This window comes from Monodon monoceros, unplaced genomic scaffold, assembly GCF_005190385.1.
Source record: "Monodon monoceros isolate NGI ecotype Baffin Bay Population unplaced genomic scaffold, NGI_Narwhal_1 Super_Scaffold_14, whole genome shotgun sequence".
In the NCBI taxonomy this organism is placed as follows: Eukaryota; Metazoa; Chordata; class Mammalia; order Artiodactyla; family Monodontidae; genus Monodon; species Monodon monoceros.
This window is the reverse complement of record NW_021703770.1, coordinates 42240983-42255585: the sequence shown is the minus strand read 5'-3', so window position 1 is coordinate 42255585 and position 14603 is coordinate 42240983. Positions and strand designations below refer to the sequence as shown.

The 14603-nt window shown below is 35.2% G+C and overlaps 1 protein-coding gene across 4 annotated transcripts in view; it reads left to right on the top strand.

Annotated features, from left to right (window-relative positions):
- The window catches only part of SLC26A7 (solute carrier family 26 member 7), a 190425-nt gene that overhangs the window by 148031 nt on the left and 27791 nt on the right, over window positions 1-14603 (top strand). For all 4 annotated transcript variants that reach the window (XM_029222430.1, XM_029222431.1, XM_029222432.1 and 1 more), the window contains 2 exons: window positions 932-1069; window positions 6043-6091. In XM_029222430.1, coding sequence (XP_029078263.1) covers window positions 932-1069; window positions 6043-6091 — 187 coding nt within the window. The remainder of the gene's footprint in view (window positions 1-931; window positions 1070-6042; window positions 6092-14603) is intronic.

The following is a 14603-nucleotide window of genomic DNA, read 5'->3' as shown; positions in this document are numbered from 1 at the left end:
GGACTTATTAAATGATGGAATTGTTTAAAAAAAATTACCTACTTTAAAAAGCAAGGAATCTAAGAGAGGTTAAACTAATTGTCCAGATTCATATATCTGATATTTTCCTTTATCTTTCTATCTCTGCCTGTATGTGTCTCCTCCTCAATGTGAGTACTAAAGTCTGAAGGGATATTGCTTTATTTAGTTGGTAAGGAGTTATCATTTCATAGAACTTACCATCCTCTCAGTTTCTAAGACAGACCCCTGCCCCAAAGGTCATGGAGAAGACGGTATTGCCAGGAAGACCTGGGCAAATGGCCAAAGCAGACACCTTTTGTTTTGAAATTTTTCCTTCCCCATTTCCTCATGTCTTGCCTATATCCTAAATCCAATGTAATCTAGGCCTGCCCAAAGTGAAATTACCTTCCTGATAATACCTCTTGGTTTCTTTCCCTCAGTTAGAACTATCAGTCACTTGTAAGATTATATTCCTGCCTAAGGACGACTATGTCATTTTGAGGTAAATGACTGACAGTGACCCTTTAGGACATATTTTCATTTTTAAAAATACTGATGGCTAGGTAAAGGAATTTTAAATTTCTAGACTGAGTGGAAGAGGTACTTTTAGGAGGATAAGTCTTCATGATACTCTTTGGATAGTCTAGGCTGTTGCCTCCCCAAAACCCAATTAGTAGGAATAAGGACCATTTTTCTGAAAAGCTGCAGACTTATCTCATGGTTACTAATGTTTCTTAATAAAGAGGAAGTACATATTTTCCCTGAGAAGTATGATAGTATACTAAATTCTCCAAAGAAATTTTAATGAAAACATCAGCCAGGAGATTGCTCCCATAAATGAGTGGCATTTGGACTTGTAGGATTTCGATTCATTGTAGGATTTATTTCATTCAGAACTCTGAATCTATTCCTTTTTTTTTTCTTGTAAAAGGAAACCCTGCAGCAGGTGAAAATTATCTCAATAAACAACCCACTTGTTTTTCTGAATGTAAAGAAGTTTCATACTGATCTAATGAACATAATCCAAAAAGAAAATGCCAGCAACCAGCCACTTGATGAAATCAGCAAGGTAGGGTCAACTCTTTCATGATTACAATATCATGCTACAGATAACCTTATAACATGATGCCCCAAAAACGTTATCATGTAAATATAATATGTTATAAAAGTGTTTAGAGACCTCTTCCTGAGCAAAACCTTATATTGTATTATACTTTTTATTTGGCTCTTGTAGTTAGCCTTTAGGTAATTGCTTTTGTTCATTCATTTGTTCAGTTGTTCACTTACTCATTAATTCAGCATATATCTAATGGACATGTGTACTAAGTGCTATAACCCTGAGGAGAATACATAAGACAAATCACTTAAATCAAAGGATCTTTTTACCAAGAGAAAGAAGAGTTAGATCTACCTCTAAAAGAGAATATGGTAAATGACTCAGAGAAGGATAAACTGTTGCCATCATTATAACGTTATTTTAAAATGCCATCATTCTTTATCTCCATAAATTATCTCAATTAACACAGATAGCAAATCAAATGTGCATCAGGATGAGTTCATGTGAATGAGCTATCTGTAATCATTTGAATCCTTAAGCTCTCTGCAATGTTAAGAGCATGGACTTTGGAGCTAAGCTGCCTGGGTGAGCCACTCAGGAATGGTGGGACCCTAATCAAGTTATTTAATCTTTTCTGTTTCAGTTTCCTAATCAGTACTAGAGATGATTAAATGAGTTAATATACACAAAGAAATTAGAATAGTGCCTAGCCTACTCAATACTATAAAATCTTAGCTGGAATTATTAGTTTGATTGAGTGCAAATAATGCCCTCTCAATGAAGCATTTCTTGACTTTTAGATAACAAAGATCTCTTTTTTCTCTTGTATCCTTGAGCATATACTATCTCCCAGTCAGTCAGATGCATAGGAGACCTTGGCCCTTCCACTTCTGGTGTCTCAGAAGCTAATTCCACATTCCTGTCTCTGCAGCTTCATGCTTCTGCCTCTGGGCCTCATAGTGATCCACACAACAGAGGTCCTAAATACAAGATCAGATATGAAATTTGCTGGGCACAGTTCGAAATGAAAATGTGAAGTTCCTTGTTCAACAGTTGTTGGAATTTCAAAATGGTGACAGCAGAACATTAAGCCAAATGAGAGACCCTTCTAAGCATGGGGTCCTGTGTGACTACACAGGGCTCAAGCCCATGAAGCTGGCCCTGTCTATATATCTCCAGACCTTCTTTACCCCTCACTGTGATCTTTAGGATGTCACTTTCATTGGAATATTAGGAACTAGCACCTTTGATTTTGGGGTGAGAAGAACTTGCTCTTATGCCAAAGGGAGAGATATATTCCTAATTGTTCAAGTTGTATATTAGGCCTATTTTTAATCACAAAGCCATCCTATACCTTACAGAGTGTTAAACTGTATTATGAGAGAGGTAGGCTCTTGTGGCTGACATTAAGCTCATAACACCATGCATAACAATATTGTGGGAAAATCTGTCTAGAGTGTCAAATAACCTAATTAACCCACAAGAAGTTGTGGTCTCATTTTACCAAAATCTAAATTTACTTATTGAAATAATATACTAGTTTGTGGGCTTCATCATTTCTAGTAGAGTACCTGACATGAGGATTCTTATAACAAATTATTTACCGATAGTCGATAGTGTTTTCCTTAGAATATTTTCCCGCAAGATTAAGGTTGCTCCAACTTGTTTTCAGAAATTGCAAATTGGCATGTGTTTACCTTGTAGTGTACCTTAGAAACAAATTTCATTAACACAGTCTTCTGTGAGAAGGTTCTACATATATGATTTTACCTACTTGGGACTTCAGAAAATTGAGTCTAAAAATCAAATAGAGTTTATTGAATCTAGGTTATTGGTACGTAATGGCACCCAAAAGGATTCTTTAATTCAGAACTTTATGATGGTGAGAAAGAATTTGTTGAAACTGAGCTCTACTCTAATGATAATAAAGCAAATATTGTATGTATATTTGTATGTTATGAATTTTAAAGGACATAACAAGGACTCAGATGGCACTCTGGAATTCCTCCTCTCAGGGGAACCTGGGGTAAACCTTTATTCAGAATGCTTAAAAGGATAGTCTTGAGCATGGATGCTCTTTTGGGCAACTCATATTGTCCTTGTCACACACTGTCTGCCTAGGATATCTACTTATTTTAAGGACTATGCACTTATTGTAAGTTCAGTTTTGGAGTAACAAGTCTGCATCAATTAATCTCTGCGGCAGCTTTGCCTTCCTTTATCAGACTGAACACAGCAGTCTATGGTTGTTCCTTGAACTGGAGTGCTCTGCCAGGGACTTGATCTTCTCTTCTCTGGCAGCTGAATTTTCAACAGATTGTAGTGATGGAAGGGCATTTTAAACATTCCAGAGCAGGAAGATTTACATCCTGTTCAAAACATAAACTGAAAAAGGATCCCCTGTTAGGTTATGTAACAATATACTTCTATATCGTTATACTGCTATACTTCCTGTATATCACTATTAAATGCAGAAGCTTAGAAGGATCTCAGGCTGCTAGTGTTTGATGGATTCATGCTCATTATTATATAGGCTACAGATATTCACTATAATATTATCACCATTTTGTGGTCTCACTTTGCAAGAGAAGTTTCAATCTGCTGTTTACCTAAAATTTTCTTTTGCTCAGACAAGGTTTTTTTTTTAAAGTAGATTTTAGTTTTTGGAACAGTTTTAGATTTACAGAGAAAAATTGAGAAGTTAGTATAGAGAGTTCCTATATACCCCACACCACACAGTTTCCTCTATTATTAACTTCTTGTATTAGTGTGACATATTTATTATAATCGATCAACCAATATGGGTACATTATCATTAATTATAGTCCACGCTTTATTCAGATTTACTTAGTTTTACCTAATGTCCTTTTACTGCTCCAGAATTCCAGCCAGGATATTACATTACAGTTAGTTGTCCTGTCTCCTTAGATTCTCTTGGCTGTGATAGTTTCTTAGACTTTCCCTTTTTTGATGGCCTTGACAGTTTTGAGTAGTACTGGTCAGGTATTTTGTAGAATGCCCCTCTGGTGGAATTATCTCTTATTTTTCTCATGGTAGGACTGGATATATGGGTTTTCAGGAGGAAAACTATAGAGGTGAAGTGCCATTTTCATCACATTGTTTCAAGGGTACATAATATAAGCATGATTTATCACTGTTGATGTTGACCTTGATCACTTGGATGAGATAGTATTTGTCAGGTTTCTTCACTGTAAAGTTACTCTTTTTTCCCCTTTCCATGCTGTAGTCCTTGAAAGCAAGTCACTCTGTGCAGCCTGTACTTAAGGAGTATGGAGTCATTCTCCACCTTCTCGAGGGGGGAGTATCTGATTTAAACTTCTTCTGCAGGAGAGATTTCAGACAAGGTATTTTAAGAGGAGGGAAAGGAATCACATTTGTTGACTGTCTCTCAAGGGCAAGTCCCTTTAAGTGGGCTATCTAACTTAATTGTTATCAGCCCCATGATGTAACTGACTTTACCTGAATGTTACAAAAAAGGAAGATTGAGACTTAGAAATGTAAAATAACCTGGTGAAAATTATTTGATAACTGTCAGAATCAGACTTAAAATATATACACTGAACCACTGGGATTAAGAAGGGAAAATAGATGTTTTGTGGTCACCCTCTAAGATGAAATCTGATTTCATGAGAAAAGCAATATAATGTAGAAGTTTGAAGCATGAGGTGCAGAGTGGAAAGACATGAGCTCAGGTTCTAACTCAGTTCTTACTAGCTTTGTGACTTTGGTCAGATTATTTAACCATTTCAATCTTTAGAAGTCTTCCAAATTCAGAAATTTTCCAACTTTCGGATGAAAAATGAGATCAGTAAATTCATAGGATTATTCTGAGGATTAAATGATTAATGTAAAGTTCTTGATATATAATAAGTACTCAAGAAATAACAATTGTTATCATCATTAACAGTAATAACAATAACACATTTTTGAGAAGTACAGGGCATGTTATAATTTTAGAGGAATCAATTATTTTTAATTTCAAAGAAGTTTAATTGTAGGATATAGAGTCGTTTTCATTCTCCAGCATTTCCATAAGTCAGGAATGTTTTTTCTTGGACATTTTCATGGAGCTTCAGATGAACAGCTAACTTTAAAAATATTTATTTTTATTGGAGTATGGTTGATTTACAATATTGTGTTAGTTTCAGGTTACAACAAAATGATTCAGTTATACAAACATATGTATCTTTTTTTTTCAGATTCTTTTCACTTACAGGTTATTACAAAATATTGAGTACAGTTCCCTGTGCTACACAGTAGGTCCTTGTTGGTTATATACTTCATGTATAGTAGTGTGTATATGTTAATCCCCAAATCCTAATTTATCCTTCCCTCACACTTTCCCCATTGGTAACCATACACTTGTTTTCTATGTCTATGAGTCTGTTTTTGTTTTGTAAATAAGTTCATTTGTATCATTATTTTTTAGCTTCCACATATACGCGATATCATATGATATTTATCTCTGTCTGGCTTACTTCACATTACTCAGCCATAAAAAAGAATAAAATAATGCCATTTGCAGCAACATGGATGGACCTAGAGTTTATCATATTAAGCGAACAGCTAACTTTTGTATAATATGAAATATATGGTTGGCGGTCTCTCTTTGAGAGTGCTGTGTTAATGAAGTTAATTTCTGACTGGGTACGCTACAATGAAAAACACGTACAAATGTTCAATTCCTGATCAAATATTAAAACAAACTTAATCTTGCAGAAAACGTTCTAAAGAAGATAGTCTGACTTGATAATTTAAATTATCTACTGAGCTAACATAAGCTTAGAACTAATTATTTTATTATTTTAGTTTGTTGTATTTATCATTCTGAAAAAAAGCTAGGAAAAATAATTATTGGATACTAGTTTTCTTTGTTATTTATGGAGAAAAGAATGATGTTCTTTTTCAGGGACAGAAATGAATTTTTATAATGTTATTCTTCTTTATATTTGTTTTCATTTCAGTGTGAACAAAACACATTGCTCAATTCTCTATCCAATGGCATTTGCAATGGTGAGTTAGCTTAAAAAACAACTAAGTGTTCTGACTTGAATATAGACCAGAGAATGAAATCTTCTTCCCCTTCTTCTCCCTCTCTGCCTCCTACTTCTGTCTTCCCTCTCTCCTCCTGATCTACATCCTCCCTCCCCTCTCCACCTTCTCTTCCTCCCTCCTCCTATTCTCTCCTCCTCCATCTCCCTCCTCTTTGTCTACTCCATCCTCCTCTCTTTTTTCTCTCTTCCTCCTTCTTTCTCTTATCTCTCTCCTATTCTGTCCTCCCCCTTCCTCCTTCTTTTCTTCTTCTTCCCTCTCATCCTCCTAATCTTTTAGAAGTGAATTTAAGATGTATAAACCTACAAAGGATGAAGGTGTAAAACTTTATTATGAGGCATTAAGAATACCTGAAACACAAATTAATGGTACTATTTTTGTGAAAATGGAAGGAAATACAATGTCCACTGATCAGAATGTACAATATTGAAAAGATGTCAGTTCTTGAGTTTATTTATAGATATAAATTGAGTCACAATTAAAATTCCAATAGGACATTTTAATGGCAATTGACAAGCTCATTCTCAATTTTGTACAAAAACAAATGGCCAAGAATAGGCACAACTGTTGAAATACATGAACAAGTGGGAGAGCATGTTTTCTTATGTATGTATAGATGTATTATAAAGCCCTAATAATCAGTGGAGTGTGGTACTGGTTCAAAGATAAGTGAACAGATCAATAGGACAGAGTAGAGAGCACAGAAGTAAGGAAAAAATCTCACATATATTGGTGTTTTATTTGTGACAAATGTGGCACTGGAGAGCAGTGAGTAAAAGACAGTCTTGTTAATATACAATGATGAGACAATCATGTATCCATAATGAATGAAATTAGACCTTTATCTCATACCATACTCCAAATCAGTACCAGCTGGATCAAAGTCCTAGGAGTGGTAGACAAATTATAAATTAGAAGAGAACATAGGAGAATATATATAAGAAATGTTAAACATTATCATTAAAATTCACTAGATTATTATCAAGAGCTTTTGTTTACCAAAAGGCATCATATAAAGCATAAAGAGATAAGCCAGAGTAAAAGGAGATAACAAATAGAATGGAGAAAGAATTGCACTCCCCAGGATATCAAGGAGTAAAAATGGCAGATGGCCTGTTAGGAAAATGGGCACGAGACATGAACAGACATTTCACAAAATGAGACATTTTCAAATATACCAATAAACATATGAGAATATGCTTAAATTCACTATTGTTATTTATAATAATTATTGAGGAAATGTATATTAAATTCATAATAAATAACACTACATATATATGTATATATATGTATATATATACATATATATATTTATAATTGATATTTTTAAAAGTCTGACAATACCAAGTATTGGTGAGGATGTACAGCAACAAAAAGTTTCTTGCAGTGCTAGTGGGAGCGTAAACTGTTACAACCACCTTGGAAAACAGTTTCACAATATCATATAAAGTTGAAGATACCATACCTTATGACAAGCAATTCCACTCCCAGTTATACATTCTAGCAATTTACATAAACAAGAATGTTCACACAGTATTGTTTGTAACTACACAAACCTGTAAACAGCTCATATTTCAAAAAAAAATTATCAGGTATATATAACTATGGAATATTTGTACATTTGAATTTTTATTTGATATATTTATTATACTATATACATATATAATAATGAAAACTAGATGAGTCTTATAAACTTAATTGGGCAAAAATAAAAAGATGAAAGAAAACATTAAATTCAAATTCCATTATATAAACTTAAAAAAAAAAAACAGGAAAAGCTGACATACTGATTTTTGTTCTTCTAAAGACAATAAAAAAGGAATCTCTTAATATCTGTACCTGGAAACATATACAAGATTGTTCATAGTAGCTTTGTTTATAATTCTCCCAAATGCAGAAACAACTAAAATATTTATTAACAGTACAGTGGATAAAGAACATATGGAATGTTTATATAAATACATATTATAATAAATACATATTATAATATCTATTATATTACTTTATGTAAAGTATTCTAAATAAATGTATAACATATAGAATAGAATAAAATAAATATCATATAAATATATGAATTAATTGCATGACCCACATCAACATGGATGCAGCTCAGATGTTAGCTTCTCTGGTCTCTTCTGACTTCTTGTAGCGAATTTACTTTCTCCTACATTGTGCTTTCAAAGGATGCTTGTATAATACTGGTATTGTACTTATTTAATGATCATTTCTTAAAGGTCTCACTTTTCTGCTAATCTGGAAACTTTTTAAGGGCATTCTCACCTCTGCATCACTAGATCAGGCTCACTTTGCACAGAGCAGTAGCTGATGGGCATGGTCACCTTTGCTCTGTCCTTGTGAAATTTTGGCACCCAGTGGCCCTTTTATAGTAGCTAGGACTGGTTGACCAGAATATTTTTCTGGTATTTTCCTTCTCTCCCCTCTTCTGACACTCCAAAGTATCTAGGTTCTCGCATCTCTCACTCTTGTTCAGGGGCAACCTCCTGTTCTCACTTCCCTGTGCTTTAAATCCTCAGGTTTCATTTACTGCTCATGTTCTTGGTTTCCTCTCTCAATTTAACTAGTAAAACCTATAACTCTTGGTTTTATTGCCTTTACATTTTCACTTCTGTGACTCTAATTCTGTCCTTAACCATATTCAAAATGAATTAGTATGACTTTCATATTTTTTTTTCTGCTATGAGACAGTCTTTGTCTTACTCCATGGATAGAAAATACCCAGTTTCCCATGCTTACATCAGACAGAATTAATTAATCAAGGCACTTCCTCCTATGAGCCAAAGTAACCTGAGAATCTTCTAAACAGGCAGTTGTAAGAAGCTGCTACAAATGGTTGGTGTTGACACACAAGCTGAGATGTAGTTGCCATCCCAGCTTTATTCTATTCTGTGATGTAATGATACATTAATCTTAAACCACCTTTTTAAAAAAGCCTTCTTATGCATTAGATATTATAAAGATTCCCTTCTGAGGATCAAGTGCCCACTCCTCATCTTGACACCTAAAACCCTTCCTTATTTTCTCAAACCGATTTCCCTTTTACTACACATTACACAAGTTCTCTATCCCAATCAGATGAATCAGTTCATGACCCCTACATCTAATTTTATTGTCCCTGGATCTGATCCTTTATTTATCTTCTCCCTTCTAGAACAATCTACTTTTTTGCCAATCCAAATACTATATTTTCTTCAACGTTTAATAGAGAAGTAAAGTAAATTGAAGGGACACACTCTTTGGCAATCTCAGGTAGACAAAGAAGTCAGCCAGATCCATAGAGGGGAATATACAGTCAAGTGCAGCCTGGAATTCAGTGTCTTCAGCTGTAAGATGGAAATCATAGTAACATGGAGAGACTACCACATGCCTCACTCGGTCACATATCACCTTACATGGTTATAAAGTTGTTTCATTCATCCATATTTTCCTCCTAACTAGATTTTTAAGGGAAGAAATGTATTTTAAATTCCATTGCATTATCCTTTATTGTCCAATGAACACTAGGTCAGTGAATGAAAATTACAGTGCTAATATTTGTATAGTACTTCCAAGTTTTCAAAGGACATTCTTCTGAATAACTGAAATAGATAATTGGCAACTATACTTCCATTTTCAAATAGGTAATAGGATACTATTCATTTTACTGATGAAAATGTTGAGGACATAGATAACTAACTTGCTCAGAATTGTGCAGTTGGTTAGGGACAGAGGAGGAACTCAAGTCCCTGTCTAAGACAGACATGTGTACAGGAAAGGGTGCTTAAAGCTGGGATTTGGGAGTTCTGAGCCAGATGCAGTCTGCAGGAACACAACCAAGAAGGGTTGGTTGGTGCTAATACAGGGAAAAGGAGGTAACAGACAGCACCATCTTCCTCTGCTTTGGTTGAAAGCTTGTGAAAATGGAGATAGAGGATGAACTTAAAAGAGATTTCAGTATGTAATTAACATAACCAGCACAGTTTGGGTGTTGGGGGAAGAGAGAGGGCAATACAAATGATGATTTGAAACTTTGAACCGCTCAAAATGGGATAAATAACAGGAAATCCAGGAGGGTAGCTAAAAGGAAAGGGAAGTTTATTTTAGGAGATGGTGAATTTAAGATACTGGGAGATCATCAGGAGACATCCATGAGTTTTGGGGACCACTGAAGAGATCTGGAAGTAACTAAGGCAAAGGGAGTTATCAGCTGGGAAAGGGAGTAGGAAAGAGGAAAGAGAATAAAAAATACCCCCTCCAAACAATCTTTATAGAAGAGGAAGATTGGATTGAAAAATCAAAATATGTAAATACATATAAACTACATAAATAATAAGATGGAAATCATCATATTTCTCTGAATGAAAACAAAAATTGCACAAATGTGAACAAATCTTCCATTAACATGTTTAGTATGTTGTGTTCCAAAACACTTTAGTCACATTGTGCCATTACCAAGAGGCACTCTGCCAACGTCTCTCCTAGCATTGTGATTTTTCAGGTTCATCTCCACCATCTTCTTTTAACATCTTTATTGGTGTATAATTGCTTTACAATGGTGTGTTAGTTTCTGCTTTACAAGAAATTGAATCACCTATACATATATATATATCCCAATATGTAGTCCCTCTTGCGTCTACCTCCGACCTTCCACATGCCACCCCTCTAGGTGGTCACAAAGCACCCAGCTAATCTCCCTGTGGTATAAGGATGCTTCCCACTAGCTATCTATTTTATATTTGGTAGTATATATAAGTCCATGCCACTCTCTCACTTTATCCCAGCTTACCTTTCCCCTTCCCCATGTCCTCAAGTCCATTCTCTATGTCTACGTCTTTATTTCTGTCTTGCCCCTAGGTTCATCAGAACATTTTTTTTTTTTTAGATTCCATATATATGTGTTAGCATGCTGTATTTATTTTTATCTTTCTAACTTACTTCACTCTATATGACAGTCTCTATGTCCATCGACCTCACTACAAATAACTCAATGTAGTTTCTTTTTATGGCTGAGTAATATTCCATTGTATATATGTGCCACATGTTTATGCATTCATCAGTTGATGGACTCTTAGGTTGCTTCCATGTCCTGGCTATTGTAAATAGTGCTGCAATGAATATTGTGGTACATGACTCTTTTTGAATTACGGTTTTCTCAGGGTATATGCACAGTACTGGGAATGCTGGGTCGCATGGTAGTTCTAGTTTTAGTTTTTTTAAGGAACCTCCATACTGTTTTCCATAGTGGCTGTATCAATTTACATGCCCACCAGCAGTGCAAGAGGGTTCCCTTTTCCCCGCACCCTCTCCAGCATTTACTGTTTGCAGATTTTTTGTTGATGGCCATTCTGACTGGTGTGAGGTGATACCTCATTGTCGTTTTGATTTGCATATCTCTAATGATTAGTGATGTCGAGCATCCTTTCATGTGTTTGTTGGCAATCTGTATATCTTCTTTGGAGAAATGTCTATTTAGGTCTTCTGCCCAATTTTGGATTGGGATGTTTGTTTTTTTGTAATTGAGCTGCATCAGATGCTTGTAAATTTTGGAGATTAATCCTTTGTTAGTTGCTTCACTTGCAGATATTTCCTCCCATTCTGAGGGTTGTCTTTTCATCTTGTTTATGGTTTCATTTGCTGTGCAAAAGCATTTAAGTTTCATTAGACCCCATTTGTTTATTTTTGTTCTTATTTCCATTTCTCTAGGAGGTGGGTCAAAGAGGATCTTGCTGTGATTTATGTCATAGAGTGTTCTGCCTATGTTTTCCTCTAAGAGTTTGATGGTGTGTGGACTTACATTTAAGTCTTTAATACATTTTTAGTTTATTTTTGTGTATGGTGTTAGGGAGTCTTCTAATATCATTCATTTACATATAGCTGTCCAGTTTTCCCAGCACCACTTATTGAAGAGGCTGTCTTTTCTCCATTGGATATTCTTGCCAAATTTATCAAAGATAAGGGGGCCATATGTGTGTGAGTTCATCTCTAGGCTTTCTATCCTGTTCCATTGATCTATATTTCTGTTTTTGTGCCAGTACCAAACTGTCTTGATTACTGTAGCTTTGCAGTATAGTCTGCAGCCTGTGAGCCTGATTCCTCCAGCTCTGTTTTTCTTTCTTAAGATTGCTTTGGCTATTTGGGGTCTCTTGTGTTTGCATACAAATTTGGAAAGTTTTTGTTCTAGTTCTGTGAAAAATGCCATTGGTAGTTTGATAGGGATGGAATTGAATCTGTAGATTGCTTTGGGTAGTGTAGTTATTTTCACAATATTGATTCTTCCAACCCAAAAGCATGGTATATCTCTCCATCTGTTTGTATCATATTTAATTTTTTCATCAATGTCTTATAGTTTTCTGCACACAGGTCTTTTGTCTCCTTAAGTAGGTTTATTCCTAGGTATTTTATTCTTTTTCTTGCAATGGTAAATGGAATTGTTTCCTTAATCTCCTTTTCTGATCTTTCATTGTTAGTGTATAGAAATGCAAGAGATTTCTGTGCATTAATTTTGTATCCTGCTACTTTACCAAATTCATTGATTAGCTCTAGTAGTTTTCTGGTAGCATCTTTAGGATTCTCTATGTATAGTATCATGTCATCTGCAAACAGTGACAGCTTTATTTCTTCTTTTCCGATTTGGATTCCTTTTATTTCTTTTACTTCTCTGATTGCTCTGGCTAAAACTTCCAAAACTATGCTGAATAACACTGGTGAGAGTGGGCAAACTTGTTTTCTTACTGATCTTAGTGGAAATGGTTTTATTTTTCACCATTAAAAACCATGTTGGGTGTGGGTTTGTCACATATGGCCTTTATTATGTTGAGGTAAGTTCCCACTATACCTACATTCTGGCTGTTTTTTTTTTATCATAAATGGGTGTTGAATTTTGTCGAAAGCTTTTTCTGCATCTATTGAGATGATCATATGTTTTTCTCCTTCAATTTGTTAATATGGTGTATCACATTGATTGAATTGCGTTTATTGAAGAATCCTTACATTCCTGGGATAAACCCCACGTGATCATGGTGTATGATCTTATTAATGAGCTGTTGGATTCTGTTTGCTACTATGTTTTTTGAGGATTTTTGCATCTATATTCACCACTGATATTGGCCTATAGTACTCTTTTTTTGTGACATCTTTTTCTGGTTTTGTTAAGAGGGTGGCCTCATAGGATAAGTTTGTGAGTGTTCCTCCCTCTGCTTTACTTTAGAAGAGTTTGAGAAGGGCAGGTGATAACTCTTCCCTAAATGTTTGATAGAATTCACCTGTGAAGCCTTCTGGTCCTTGGCTTATGATTGTTGGAAGATTGTAAATCACAGTCCCAATTTCATTGCTTGTGTTTCGTCTGTATATTTTTTAGTTTTTTCCTGGTTAAGTCTCAGAAAGTTGTGCTTTTCTAAGAATTTGTCCATTTCTTCCAGGTTGTCCATTTTATTGGCATAGAGTTGCTTGTAGTAATCTCTCATGGTGTTTTGTATTTCTTCAGTGTCAGTTGTTACTTCTCCTTTTTCATTTCTAATTCTATTGTTTTGAGTCTTCTCCCTTTTTTTTTTCTTTTTTAACATAGTTATTGGAGTATAATTGGTTTACAATGGTGTGTTAGTTTCCGTTTTATAACAAAGTGAATCAGCTATACATATATCCTCATATCTCTTTCCTCTTGCATCTTCCTCCCTCCCACCTTCCCTATCCCACCATCTATCTGGTCACAAAGCACTGAGCTGATCTCCCTGTGCTATGTGACTGCTTCCCACTAGCTATCTATTTTACATTTGGTAGTGTATATATGTCCATATATACACTACCACTCTCTCAGTTTGTCCCAGCTTACCCTTCCCACTCCCCGTGTCCTCAAGTCCATTCTCTAGTAGGTCTGCGTCTTTATTCCCGTCTGGTCCCTAGGTTCTTCAAGACCATTTTTTCTTTTACTTTTAGATTCCATATATATGTGTTAGCATACAGTATTTGTTTTTCTCTTTCTGACTTACTTCACTCTGTATGACAGACTCTAGGTCCATCCACCTCACTACAAATAACTCAATTTCGTTTCTTTTTATGGCTGAGTAATATTCTATTGTATATATGTGCCACATCTTCTTTATCCATTCATCTGTCAATGGACACTTAGGGTGCTTCCATGTCCTCGCTATTGTAAGTAGAGCTGCAATGAACATTGTGATACATGACTCTTTTTGAATTATGGCTTTTTCAGGGTATATGCCTAGTAGTGGAATTGCTGGGTCATATGGGAGGTCTATTTTTAGTTTTTTAAGGAACCTCCATACTGTTCTCCATAGTGGCTCTATCTATTTACATTCCCACCAACAGTGTATGAGGGTTCCCTTTTCTCCACCCCCTTTCCAGCATTTATTGTCTGTAGGTTTTTTGATTATGGCCATTCTGCCCAGTGTGAGAGGATATCGCAACGTAGTTTTGATTTGCATTTCTCTAATGATTAATGATGTTGAGGATTCTTTCA